Below are 14880 nucleotides of genomic sequence, written 5' to 3' on the forward strand. Positions count from 1 at the left end.
ATGCGAGCAAGCCGGGTTCCGCAAAGGATTCAGCACCATCGACCATATCCACACGATAACCAAGCTCATTGAGGTTTCTCGGGAGTTCAAGATGCCGCTCTGTTTAACGTTCATTGATTTAAAGAAGGCCTTTGATTCTGTTGAGACGGAAGCGGTCACTGAAGCCCTAGCCAATCAGGGCATTCAAGCCCAATACATCAGGATCTTCCGTGAGCTGTATTGCGGATTCACTACCAGGATCTCACCATTCTACAAAGAAGTGATCGTTGATGTCAAGAGAGGGGTGCGGCAGGGTGATACCATTTCACCGAAACTCTTCAGTGCCACCCTCGAGAACATCATGTGATGACTGGAATGGGAAGGAATGGGAGTGAAGATAGATGGTCGGCAACTACACCACCTCCGCTTTGCTGATGACATTGTTTTAATAACACCAAACATCAGCCAAGTGGCACAAATGCTGGCCGACTTTGACCGTGAGTGTGGAAAGGTAGGACTACAGCTGAATCTTACGAAGACAATGTTTATGAGAAACAGCCTCATTCCTGACGCCCCATTCGCTCTCAACGGAACGACCATCTCCGAATGCAACAGCTATGTGTACCTAGGTCGAGAGGTCAACATGACAAATGACCTGGCACCCAAGCTGTGCAGGAGGAAGAGAGCGGCTTGGAACGCCTTCAAGAACGTCGAAGAAATAGCTAAGAGGACGAAGAACCTCCGGCTCCGGGCACATCTCTTTGATTCCACTGTTCTTCCTGCATTAACTTATGCCTCAGAGACCTGGGCCCTACACAAACAAAATGAGAATGCTATTCAGGTCTCCCAAAGAAGAATAGAAAGAGCTATGCTTGGAATATCACGTTTCACTCAACTGAGAGAAAGAGTCCGGAGTTCTGACATCCGTCGACAATCAAGAATCAGGGACGCTGTCTCATTTGCCAAGGTGTCGAAAATCAGATGGGCTGGTCACGTAATGAGATTCAAAGACGACCACTGGACTAGAGCTGTTACCGACTGGATTCCACGGGATGTCAAAAGACCGCGTGGCCGCCCACCTACCAGATGGTCAGACTTCTTCATCAAGATCATGAATGATCGATTTGAGGCCCTTCATGTTCCCGGAACGAAGGGATGCCATTGGGCTACACTAGCACGCGACAGGGACAAATGGAGACGTTACTGGTGCCCGCTCGAGCAAATTGACGACTAACGGGAAGTTAAGTGATTAAGTGATTACCCAGAAGAGCTTGGGGGTCATTCTAGACAGTGCCAGGTATCAAAACCCAAGGTCCAGCATGAAAGGGAAGTGTTCTACCCATCTGAGCAAGAAATAAAGCTCTTTCTTTAAAAAAAAAATTATTGAATCACTGTGAGCTACAATTACAAAACTTTCATGTTTCAAAACTTTCATGTTTGAGTTTCAGTCATACAAGATCAAATAACCATCCCTCCACCAGCATACACTTTTCACCACCAATATCCCCAGTATCCCTCCCCCTACCCTGTCCCACCCTTCCCCCTACCTCTATGGTAGACAATTTCCTTCTTACTCTCTCTCTACTTTTGGGTAATATGGTTTGCAATACAGACACTGAGAGGCCATCATGGTTGGTCCTTGATCTACTTTCAGCCCACATCTCCCATCCCGAGTGAACCCTCCAACCATCATTGACTTAGTGATTCCTTCTCTATCCCAGCTGCCTTCTCCCCCAGCTCTTGAGGCAGGCTTCCAACCATGGAGCAATCTTTCTGACCCTTGTCTCTACTGTCCTTGGGTGTTAGTCTAATATTATGATATTTTATACTCCACAAATGAGTGCAGTCATTTATCTTTCCCTCTCTTTCGGACTCATTTCATTTAGCATGATACTCTCCATGACCATCCACTTACAAGCAAATTTCATGTCTTCAACTTTCCTAACAGCTGCATAGTATTCCATTGTGCAGATGCACCAAAGTTTTTTTAACCAGTCGTCTGTTCTCGGGCACTTGGGTTGTTTCCAGATTTTGGCTATTGTGAACAGTGCTGCAATGAACATACAGGTGCATACAGGTGTCATTTCTACTTCGCTTTTTTGCATCCTCAGTAGATATTCCCAGAAGTGATATTGCTGGGTCATATGGAAGCTCAATTTCTAGTTTTTTGAGGAGTGTCCATATTGTTTTCCCAAAAAGCTGGGCCACTTGGCTTTGCCACCAACAATGAAAGAGCGTCCCTTTCCTCCCACATCTGTGCCAGCACTAGTTACTCTTGTTCTTTTTGATGTTTACCAGTCTCTGTGGTATGAGATGATATCTCATTGTTGTTTTGATTTGCATCTCCCTGGTGATTAGTGATGAAGAGCATTTTTTCATGTGCCTTTTGGTCATTTGTAAGGAAATTTGCAAACTGCATCCCTGGCCTCTTGAGGCCTCAAGAGATCAAGGGATGTAGCTCGGTGGTCGAGCATTTACCTCCGTGTTAAGCCCTGGGTTTAATCCCTGGTAAGGGAGGCGCAGAGAGGAGAATGAAGATCTCATGCTTGATTTTGGAGAGCGGTTTGCAATACAGATATAGAGATGACATCCTGGGCTCAATGGAAAAAACCTGCCCGCTAGGCCTTTGACTTAACTACACCTGGGGCCCGAGATTCAGCTGGTGAATAACTCCCATTTCAATCTGTCTCTTTAAATCTTCTGTTCATTAATCCTGCTGCAACTCTGAGCAGTGCTATAAATTTCTCCAGCATGCTGTGTAAATTAAGAAACACTAAAAAGGAAAAGAGACATTTTCCTCCACCCCGAGAAAGAATATAAAAAGAGCAAATTGGGGAAATCTAAACTCGGCGCTTACAGCTCCCTGACATAAGAAATGAAATTCCAAGCTGGATGTTAGGTTTTCTGCCTCCCGATTAGTCCTTTGCAGGAATCATTTGCCCAAAGAAGAAACTCACAGCTAGAAGCATGTTCCCCCACCTCCCCATTACTTCCCCCCTCCATTTATCTAGAGTTGAGAGGGGGGCCTCCTGCACGGTGCTCAGGCTCCCACTGGGTTACTGAGCCAATGCAAGGGCCGGAGTATGTTGTACTGTGGTGCTGGGTGGTGCTGGGTATTACCTGGGCCAAACCAGGGGGTGCTGAGTGGTCATTCTGTGGGAGGAATCTTCAGGGCAAGTGCTTTCATCTCTCTACTATGTCCCAAGCACCTCCACTCCTTTGTTTGAAACTTTATTTAAACACCTTGGTTACAAAGTAGTTTATAATAGTTGTTGCATTCAGTATTTCAATGCCCATTTCCAGGTCACATTTCCAGTGTGACCTCCTCTCCAACACAGTTCCGGGTTTCCCAACCAGCCCGCAAGCTTGCACCCCTCAGTGGGCACAAAATGTCTACATTATATTGTTTGTTACAACACACACACACACACACACACACACACAAAAGCATAAAATTGTTCTTTCGTTAATAATTCTCTTTGTAGTGAGGTTGTTGATGCGACAGACATGGTGGCATGGGCACTAGCTCTCTGAGGTTGCATAGATGCTGGATCCCTGAGGTTGCACAGGTGCTGGCTCTCTGAGGCTGCACAGACGTTCTTGCTCTCTGAGGTTGCACAAATGTTCTTGCTCTCTGAGTTGCACAGATGCTGGCTCAGTGAGATCATAGAGGCGCTGGCTCTCTGAGGTTGTACATGCATTCTGTCTCTCTGAGATTGCACAGGCACTGGCTCTCTGAGGTTGCACAGACATGTTTGCTCTCTGAGGCTGCACAGATGTGCTGGCCCTCTGAGGTGACACACACATGAGCTCTGGTGCCAGCACATGGGGCTGCACTGCTCATTATTTTGGTTGCATGTATTTCCAGCCCCTTTGCCACTACGGACAGAACTTGGCCTGCATGACTGGCAGCACCGGGCCAGTTATGCTCTCTGGCACTGGCTCCCATGCTCCCAGGAGGAAGCAACACGGTGTCAGGGATAAATCCAGGGCATTTGTTCTAGCCCTGGGGCCACCTCCTGGGTCCTTCTCTATGTTTGACAGGGAGAACAGTCAGCAAGGCCTGCAGGTTTATTCTGAAGATTTCAGAAGGATTATTTTGCAAGATGAGGAAAAATGGAAAACGTTTCACTCTCAAAACAGGGAGAGGGCTCAGCAGGCTGGAGTGTGGGCTGTGCATGCAGGATGACCACATATGATCCCTGTACTGCTGTCTCTGTACCGCTGTCCCTGAGCACCATTCCAGGAGTAACCCCAATCACCACTGAATGTGGCCCAGGTGATGGCTCAAAGCACTGGAGCTTTTCCTGCATGTGGTCAAGCCCAATTTATTCCCTGGCATCATATATAGTCCCCTGAGTACAGAGCCAGGAGGAAGCCAAGAGCACCACAGGGTGTGGCACATCCTACACACAAAATAGTTTTCCTCAGAGAGAATTTCTCAATACTTTGAAAAAACAGAGGACTGTCAACTTTATTATTTATTTTTATTGAATCATCGTGAGACACACAGTTTAAAAGTTATTCACAATTAGGTTTCAGTCATACAATGTTCCAATGCTCGTCCCTTTACCAGTGTACATTTCCCACCACTAATGTCCCCCGCCTCTGTCCCGCCAACACCCCCTGCCCCAGCCTGCCTCTGTGGCAGGCATTTTTCTTCTTTCTTCCCTACCTCCTTTCTCTTTCCTTCTGGGCGTTATGATTTGCAATACAGGTACCGACAGGTTATTAGGTATATCCCTTTACTTACTTTCAGCACTCAGTTCTTGTCCAGAGTGATCATTTCCAACAATCATTGTCATAGTGGACCCTCCTCTATCCTAACTGCACTCCCCCATCCACCCCCTGAGAACGGTCAACTTTAAATTAAACCCTGTCTAACTAGAAATTAAAAAATGAAAGTAATACTTTTTAAAAAGCACCAGAACACGTGCTTTCCATGTGGATGGCCTGTGCAATCCCAGGCACTGCCAGGCCACTGAGCATCGCCATAGTGACTCCTGAGCACAAAATCAGGAGTAGCCCCTGAGCACTGCCAGCCATGGCCCAAAAGCACCTCTTAAAAAAATACATATATATTATTCTAGTGTAGATAAAGTATGAAGTATGAACACAGTGCCACGGCTGGAGAGACAGGACAGAGGACAAAGGCCCCTTAAGAGACCCCCAAAGTGAGTGGGGTGATGAATAGTGGACAGGGCCAATAAAGAGCTGAGGAAATGGGGGCCAGAAATGTAGCTCAATGGGCTGAACACACACGTTGCATGTGGGAGGCATGGAATCAGTTCCCGCACCACATGGTTCCGAAGTCTTGCGCCAGGAGGCATCCTGCAAGCACAGGGCCAGGAGTGGCCCTTGAGGCACACCCACTGGCCAGAGTTAATAAATGAGCTTTGGGTAATTTTGGCCAGCGTCCCCATTGGGTTCAAGTGGGGAGGAGGAGGAACGGCTGATAGGGAGAGGAAGACAACAGTATGAAAAGTCTGACTCTCAGGCGCAGTGCATGGCAGGGCCAGGGTTCCATCTCCACAATGCCCTCAATCAAAGTTCCAAAAATTGATTTTTAAAAATATTTGAACAGTCCCATGTTAGAAAAGAGCAACTGCTGAGTGGGCACGACAGTACAAGGGTGAAGGCCTGGCATGCAGCTGACCCCAGCTCGAATCGGAGTAAGCCCTGCATGGCCAGGAGTGAGCCCTGAGCCCTGTCGGGTGTGGCCCTGAAGTAAAAACAAAGAAGAAAGAAGGAGAAGAAAAGAAAGGGGGAAAAGGAACTCCCCAAAGAGGGGTCACTTTAAAAATCTGGTGGTAGGCTGGAGCGATAGCAGAGCAGGTGGGGTGTTTGCCTTGTACACAGCTGACCCGGGTTCGATTCCTAGCATCCCATATGGTCCCCCAAGCCCCGCCAGGAGTGCATGAGCCAGGAGTAACCCTGCTCACAAGTCCAGATACCTAAGCTGTGCCCAAACGGTGCCAACCTCTCAGAAGGCTAGCGGGAAGCAGAACTGGGGTTGGAGGAGTTTCCTGGTGGGGGGGCGGGCACACTCCTGGCACCTCCTGGGGCCACTGCAGTGGGTTTCCACGTGGCTCTGGCATGGGCACTGGGGAACTGAAGGATGTCCAAACCTGACCCCTGACACTGAACTGAAGACGGTTCTCAGGCCATCCTCACTGCAGACAGCAAGGAACAGGAATGAATGCGACAGATTCTAATTTGGGCCATTGAAAAGAAAAGAAGTGAGGCTTTGAGACGTAAAGGCAGGGAAGAGAGGAGCACTGGCATTACTGTTTACCTCTTTCCACAGACACTGCTGGTACCCCAAGATGATCACCTCCGCCACATTGTGCCAAGTGAGAAACACAGGAATGGCCTGAAAGAAAACAAAACAACGAGCATGAAAACGTCTCCTTTGGTCTCCTGATGACATAACCCCCTATTTCTGCTAAAAAAGGGCAGGATCCGTGGGAATTCCTGGCATGTGCAGAGATGGGTCTTGCCAGCCAGAGCTCCCCGGCGGTTGGCAGCTCCCCGTGGGCGGCAGCAGTGGCACCCCCTCTCTTGGATCTTCTCAGCAAACCTTTGTCTCTTCCACTCACTGACTTTCCCCCTCCCTCCGGTTGCCAGGTGATGGCCAGGGTCCCAGGCCACCCGGCTGTGACACTCACAGGGGCACTACCCGGGGGCTGCACATCCTGGCCATGGGGCTGGCTATCTTTTCAGTGCAGCTCAATGAGCACACGCCCTCTTGGGTAGGGGGTCCCTCACACTGGACTAGGGTGTGGCCAGAAACCATCTGTGGGTTCACTCAGAGCAGTGCTGCAGACACTACGCTCGGTGCATGTGGCAGGTTTGGTGTGTGGATTCTCTCCCTTACTAGGCAGGGCAGGTGCTCTCAGGCACCCCGGGAGCCGCGGCCCCACCAAACGTGGCCCCACCAAACACGGACTGCATTCCTGCCGAGTGTCAGGTGGCACACCAGGGTCAGGGGACCACTGCCCCGAGCAGGAGGGCACGCGATAGGGAGAATGTGAAAGCTCTGGAGGGAATAAAGCCTGAAGCCTGAACAAGAACCAAATGAAGAACTACAGGGAACCACACAAGAACATCTGGGAGAGTGTTGAGAAAAGATGAGTTTGCAGAGGCCCAGGGGAGAGGGCAAGGTTGTTTGCTCCTCTGGGAAGGGGGGGGGGGGGGGAGAGGCAGGGAGGGGTCATGGTAACATGAGGAATCAGGACCTCCAGGGTAGAGAAGCTGCTAACGGATTTTATTGCACTTTATTAATTTCTTTTGGGTTTTGGGGGTTATATGTGGTGGTTCTCAGGGGTTAAGCCTGGCTCTGCGCTCAGGAATCACTCCTGGTTAGTGCTCATGGGATGACAGAGTCTGCTAGGGATCAAACTGGGGTCTACTACATGCAGGACAAGAACCTTGGCCCCTGGATTATCTCTCTGGTCCTGCTGACAATTTTTAAAATGGGGTCATTCCTAGAGTTGCATGTTTCAAGGAACTCTGGCAAAAGTCTGCAAAAGAGTGGTGAAATTAAAAAAACCCTCAAAGACAGCTACAATCTAGCACTTGAAACCAGTGAATACAACATTTCTTTCAAGGGTCTTTACCTCCCACCCAAAGGAAAAAGTTCAAAGCTATCCACAATCTCATCTCTGAAACCAGTGAATATTCCTTTCATGAGCCCTTACCTCCACCAAAACAAAAAAATATTTTAAAGGTTTTTTAAAAAAGTTTTAAAGGATTTAAAGGGTTTTACAAAAGTGACTGGGACTGAGAATCTTGCAGTGCCGAGTTTCTCCCCTCTATGAAAGATTTTCTGGAGGAAACAAAAGGCAAAAATGTGCCCCTTAAGGAGAGACAAATACTCAGATTTGGTGAGTAATTTGGAGGCGGATTGGGCGCGTACAGCCGCATGCTCAATCAGGGTCCCTAGCATCAGGGACTCAAGGAGCCCTGACTCTTATCACCTACAGCCACCCGAGGGTGGGGTCAAGTGGTACAGCAGCCCCAGGAAAGTGACACACGGAGCTACGAGGGGGGACGTGGGCCGGGAAGAGACATGTGGTCTGCTAGGAAAATATTTAGGAAACCAAACGGAGACAAATATTTGAATTGCCAGGATGCACTATGCACCCCAAAACTGTGTGTGCGGGGCCAGGGGGTAGATACAAGAAATGTAACATTCTAGCGGGTCACTGAGCTTCCTAGGGAACCTGCACTGGGAAGGCTGCCGGCAGGCTGTAAGGAGGTGGTGCCCGCCCCTGTCAGGGGAGAGAGGATGAGGCCCAGGATCTGGTTATTCCTCGCGATGTGACTCATGATGGTGAGGTTTCCTGGAAGGTGGAAGAAGGTAAAGCACAGGTTCAGGCTTGGGCTTGGGCATGCGACTGGGCTGGGCCCAGGCTGCACATCTGCCCTCGAGCAGGGCTCACTCTCCTCCCAGACACAGTCACTCCTCTGTGGGGCAAAGAGGAGGAGACGGACAACCGACCAGGAGCTGCCGGGAGGAGGGGACAGAAGGGAAGTGGATGCAGGGCCAGGAGAGACACGGCCAGAAGGTCACTGCTGCAAACTGGGCCCAGTGCTTGGCACTAGATTCAGTTCCCCAGCCACCGCCAGGGGTCACTCCTGAGCACTCTCCAGGTGTGGTCCCAGCCAATTAAAAAAATAAACAAAAATAATAAACAAAAAGAAAGCAACGTGGGGCTGGAGAGATAGTATGGCCAGGAGGGCTACGGACCTGGGTTCAATCCCCAGCATCCCATAGGGTCCCCCAAGCACAACCAAGAATTACACTAAGAGTAATTCCTGAGTGAAGAGCCAAGAATAACCCAGAGCATTACAGGGAGTGGCCCCAAACCAAAACCAAACCGACCATACAAAAAGGATTCAACTTTGTGAATTTTTTTCCTTCTGCCTTGGTTTTGGGTATAGTTGACACTGTGGGGGCAAATGTGGTCAGGGTGCTGAGGATGGGCAATGCTGAGGATTCCACACTCACCGACTCCCTCTGGGGACCATGCAGTGTTAGGGATTGAACCCAGGTCCTGCTGGCAAAGCAAGTGCTCCAGCCCTGTGTGCCATCTCCCTGGCCCCTGGTTACCTCCCCCCCCCTTTTTTTTTTTTTAAAAAATAAGACTAAGAAGTTTAAGATTTTATTTAGCAAATAAAGAAATTCATGGGGGTATGGTGCTGCCAACAGGTCAACCTGTACCTGCGAGTGGGGCGAGTGCATCAGCAGCCTGATGGCGCCTTCAGATTTCCAGATACCCCAAAATTGCTGCTGTGCCTTTGGCCAGACCCCCAAAATTTGGGGTAAAGTTTACCAAGAAAGTAAATGGCCAAAAGTTAGGTATGTGGGAGACACACCCACAAACCACCTCCGGCTCAATCATATAAGCTCACTTACTTATTGGCCTTATTTCAGAGATCCATAAATCTCAAAAGAGATCAAAAGACACAGTTAGGGACTGTAGCATGGAGGTAGATGGGAACCCATGACAGATCTCCAGGCCCACTCAGATCGGGGCTGGGCCTCCTCCCCTCAGGTCCCCAGTTTTCCAGTAGCTTGGCAGTTACACCCACAAACTACCATGTAATCTCATCAACAGCCAAGACCCAGGCACTATAAACTAAAACTCCCGAAAGAGAGCACTGCAGAATGTCCTGACTTCGCGCCAGGCTGTATTCTCTGGGGAGCCCTAGAAGGGGTCAGGGGAGAGCCCTCCCTGCCCCATGGGATCCAGCTCCAGAAGCCAAAAAACCTCTACAACCCAATCGCTGTCACGTTTAGGGCCGCCCCCACATGCTCGGGCCGAGCCTCATGCATGAGTGAAGTACCACGGAACCCAGGTAATGCTTAACTTTGTGACCTTGGATTTTGGGCTCAATAGGACCAGGAGCAGAGATCCTCTGCTTGCTTTCCCCAGTCTCCAGTGACCCAGGGATCATACCCATAAGCCACCTCCTGCCGGCGCCAGATAATCTTGTCATTGGCCACCGCCCAGATCACATGGCTGCTTCTCCCGAAAGGGAGCATAACATGAGGCTCCCATAACCATGCCAAGCTGTTTTACACGGGGTGCCCCACGGGGGGGCGGGGGGGGCGGATGAGAGCCCTCCCTGCCCCAAGGGACCCCGCTCTGGCAGCCAAAAACCTTCACAACCCAACCGCTACCACACTCAAGGCTGCTCCCCAACGCGCTCGGGCCTAGCTTCACATATGAGTAAACATATTCCTGGACACATCATAAAACACTCCCTACCCATTCCCCATAATTACCACATCACATTTGATGGGGTTCAGATAGTAGGCAACAAATCGTAGAGGGAAATATATATATATATATATGCATATATACATATTTTCAGATACATATACAAAAGCTCACATCACCCAAACTTTAACAACATGTTATTGATATCCTATAGAATGCCTTAATGGCTCCTGCCAAAATAGAACAATCTTCACACTGTTTCCTATATGAACACTTTTTTGTAAGCATGTTCAGCAGATCTTCATAGCAGGCAATACGAAGTGTATTCTTTTGGTTGTGTTTTGGGACAGGGATTGGGATTTGGGATGGAAACATCCCAAATGTGGTGGTGGGAAGGTGTAATGGTGGTGGGATTGGTGTTTGAATATTGACTGTAATCAAACATTGTAAACTAACTTATAAAACTTAAAAAAATTTTACAAAAAAGTAATGCGGAGTTCATGCCCGATTCAATCAGCTTAACCAATGGCTGAATAAATAACAGTGCTCCTACATTATGAAAAAGAAAAGAAAAGAAAGAAAGAAAGAAAGAAAGAAAGAAAGAAATTCAGCCAGAATAGCTCCATACAACCTCACGCTGAAAGCTTTCTAATTTCCTAATTTTGGTTACCCAATCTTTATCAAACCTATGCATGTGAAAAATACTTTTCCTTGGGTTGCCTGTGGTGAATGAAACTGGACTGCCTGAAAGTTGTGATTTAGCCCCAGAGAACCATGCAGTCACTAAATCTCCAGAGTGTACGGAGAACACAGGAACGTAAATTTATTGTAAGAATGATGAAGGCCTCAACCACGAACTCATTTGCCTTTGCTCTGTATGAGGACTCAGGACCCTGATGAGGAAACTCGACCCCTGCCCACATTTGAAACAGACTAACTCCAAGTCAGCTGTTGCCAGACAGCAGGAGAGGCCACCAGGCAGAGGAGTCTGGGCGATGTGACAGCCATGGAATGCATTCGAGATGTCCTTGAGATGGTCAGTCTCGCTTTGTAACTTTGGTCGCCTGTGAATGTGCTCCAAACCCTGCTCTGAAAAATAATGTGCTTGGGAATTTCTGCTTCTGTGCTCTCCTGCCAGCTGCCTGCCAATGTCCTGTCCCCCGCCAAGCATTTTATCAAACAGCCCTCACCTTTGTTCTGGGCCCAGTTTTGAAGCATAAACTCAACTAGGTCGACTAATGCAATTGAAACAATCTTTTCTTACTTCTCAAGGCATGCTTCTTGGCTTTTCACTGCACATTTGGTGGGGATTTCTGTAGCAACCTGTGAGCACAGAAGAGCTTTGCTCCCTGCTCTTACTTTACAAACGCTGAGAGTCCTGTAACTTTGGTTGGGGGATCATAGCTAGCTTGGCGCTGTGCACACAGCATGGAGCACACCTGAGCCTGCACACAGCATGCAGCACACCTGAGCATGCACAAGGCATGCAGCACACCTGAATATGCACATGGCATGCAGCACACCTGAGCATATAGGTAGCCTGCAGCACACCTGAGCATATACATGGCATGAAGCGCACCTGGCGGGGGTAGTGGAGAAGGAAGAGTGTACTTGAGAAGACAGGTCGACAAACACATACACAACATGAAAATATGATCATCTTTTAAGTGCAATGCTTCTTTTGGAGGGGGATGGGAACATGTGTTACTCCTGGCTCTGTGCTTGGTGCTCACCTGGGACTGAATCCAGGACCCCCAAATTCAAGGCATGTGCTTCAGCCCTCTGAGCCATCTCTCAGACCTGAAAGTAGTCTTTCTCTATTTTTATTTGGGGGCCACATTCCTTGGTGTTTAGGGGCTGTTCCCAGCAGTGTTCAAGGGACCATGCAGTTCTGGGGATCAAACTTGAGCCTCCTTCATACAAAACATGTATGCTTTGCACTAGTTATCTAGATCACTGAGTTATCTCTCCAGTCTTGAAATTACTCTTCTGAGCTAACACATACCCTCTTAGATGATGATGTGGTATTTAAAAATATTTATGTATACGTATAAGTCACTGTCACTGTCCTCCCATTGTTCATTGATTTGCTCGAGCGGGCCCAGTAACATCTCCATCGTGAGACTTGTTGTTACTGTGTTTGGCATATGGAATATGTCACAGGTAGCTTGCCAGGCTTTGCTGTGTGGGCGAGATACTCTCGGTAGCTTGCCAGGCTATCCAAGAGGGACAGAGGAATCGAACTTGAGTCGGCCTACCTGCTGTGCTATCGCTCCAGTCCAAACGTATAAGTAAAATCATCTTTTTAATGGTTTGTTTCTGTTTTGAGGCCATACCAGGTGTTGCTGAGGGTTTACTTCTGGCTCTGCACTCAAAAATCACTTCTGGCAGTGCTCTGGGACCATATGGAAACCTGGGAATCAAACCTGGGCAGGCCACATGCAAGGTAATTGTCTTACCCACAACACTCTCTTCCTGGCCCCTTTAATGGTTTTTCAAAGATTAGTTTATTCAACTATAGATAATCAATTTTTCTTTGATGACATCTTGGATTAGCAGTATAAGCAGAAGCATTCTTAAGTAAATTATCATGAACTAAATTTAAGTGTCTATTTTCATAATTTGGGTGATTGGGCCATACCCAGTGATACTCAAGGGTAGAGCCCGAATATTCTCTATGCAAAACATGTGCAGTGGCCTTCTGAGCCATTGCCCTGGTCTCTGCATTAGTTCTCTAGCTGGAAGACTCTTCAAGAGGAGGTCAGACTCTGCACATCACCTAAACTCACTTACTTGCGCTAGGGGCCTTCTTAGATAAAAGCATCATGAGCTGGAGAGAGAGCACAGGGTTAAGGCATTTGTCTTGCATGCAGCCAACCATAGTTTGATAACTGGCACCACATATGGTCCCGTGAGCACTACTAAGGGTCACTCGTGAGCACACAGCCAGGAACAGTCTATGAGCACTGCCAGGTAGGGCCCTCCCCTCTTAAAAAAGGTCGGCATCTTACAGCCCTGAAGAGCTCCTCTAGGCTGGTCAGATACACAGAAATAGAAACATCAGCCCTCATCCTCAGGAAGGCAGAACTGTGGGGGCTAGGACAGAGGACAAATTTGCCTGCTTTCACAGAGTTGCTATTTTTATCACATTTTTGACAGAATTCACTCTAAGCAAACATGCAATGGCTGGTGGGTATGGCTCATTAGTAGGGCATTTTCAGGTGCTGTATTCAACATCCTACCCCTACCACCAACACAAACAAACAAACATGCACCTATTCTACAGTACCATAGGAGTCCTCAAGGAGGCAAGTGAGAACACAAACCATCCTCCTCTTCATAGAATCTGCAAGGGATGTCCAGTATTTGTTCTGGGCTGGAGAGACAGCTCACCGGCTGAGTTTGTGCATCACATGCAGGAGGCCTGGGTGTGAGCCTGGCATAGCAGATGGTCTCCCCTCCCCAAGCTCAGAGCCAGGGGTAGCCCTCCTGCACCAACCTCCAAACAAAACATAAGATTTGGCCTTCTGTGGACAGCGTACTTCACTATGTTTTCAAAGCTCATCCCTGTCAAAGCATATGTCAAAATTTCCTTCCTTCTTAAGACTAAGTACCACTCTACTATGTGTACATCTTGTTAATCCATTCATCTGTTGGACACTTGGACTGCTTCCACTCTGGGGCTCTTGTGACTGATTCTGCCATGGTTAAGGAATAAATGTGCCTGTTCCTTCTTCCCAGTCATTGGTGCGCACGCCCAGAAGTGGAACTCCTGGATGATATGGGAATTCTGTTTGTAATTTATTGAAGAGCCACCATATGGTCTTCCAAGCAGCTGCACACACTTACATTCCCAACTGTGCGTAAGAGTTTCCATTTCTCCACACCACCAGTACTGAATATTTAGGTTTGTTTGTTTAAATATTAAGCATCCTAATGAGCGTGAAGTAACATCTCATTGTGGTTTAGACTTGCATTTTCCTAGGGATTTGTGATACTACTGAATATCTTTTCATGGGTATATTGGTTATTTGTCTATCTTCTTTGGAGAAATGCCTAAGCTCTTTGCTCATTAATTAATTTGTTGTTTGGCTATTGTTGTTGAGCTTTGGGAGTTTTCTTTGTATTCTGGATATTAATCTCTGTCGAATGACAAAACTGAATACACAGAAACAAGTTTGAGGTTCTCTTACTGAAGGGAAAGCAATCTGTGAGGAGGACAGGATCTCATGGGTGACCAGATGCTTTTAGCAAGAGATTTGGCACAAAGGTGAATTTTATGGAGCACTAGAAGCAGTACTGGGGCTGGAACGATAGCACAGCAGGTAGGGCATTTGCCTTGTACGCGGCCGACCCAGGTTTGATTCCCAGCATCCCATATGGTCCCCCGAGCACCACTAGGAGTAAATTCCTGAGTGCATGAGCCAGGAGTAACCCCTGTGCATTGCTGGGTGCAACCCAAAAAGCCAAGAAAAAAAAAGGAAAAGAAAAGAAAAGAAAAAGAAGTGGTACCTTGGAAATAAAACTGTTTGTGATTGCTATTTGGGGTTGAACTGTAAGTGAAGTACCATTGCCATACATCCCAGGTCCTGGAACTGCATATTTGACCTTATTTAGAAAGATCTAGAGAAAATAAATTATTTCCTACGGGGTCCCAAGTTAGCCTAGAGTT

The 14880-nt window shown here is 47.9% G+C and overlaps 1 protein-coding gene across 2 annotated transcripts in view; it reads right to left on the bottom strand.

Moving 5' to 3' along the window:
- TMEM241 (transmembrane protein 241) overlaps positions 1–14880 on the bottom strand; it is a 119464-nt gene that overhangs the window by 69162 nt on the left and 35422 nt on the right. Inside the window, exon 5 of one of the 2 annotated variants that reach the window (XM_056138221.1) lies at positions 6275–6352. The exons of the other annotated variant lie outside the window; for it this stretch is intronic. Coding sequence (XP_055994196.1) covers positions 6275–6352 — 78 coding nt within the window. The remainder of the gene's footprint in view (positions 1–6274; positions 6353–14880) is intronic. 2 annotated transcript variants of the gene reach the window in all.

The sequence above is a fragment of the Sorex fumeus genome, unplaced genomic scaffold (assembly GCF_029834395.1).
Source record: "Sorex fumeus unplaced genomic scaffold, SorFum_2.1 ptg000128l, whole genome shotgun sequence".
NCBI classification, from domain to species: Eukaryota; Metazoa; Chordata; class Mammalia; order Eulipotyphla; family Soricidae; genus Sorex; species Sorex fumeus.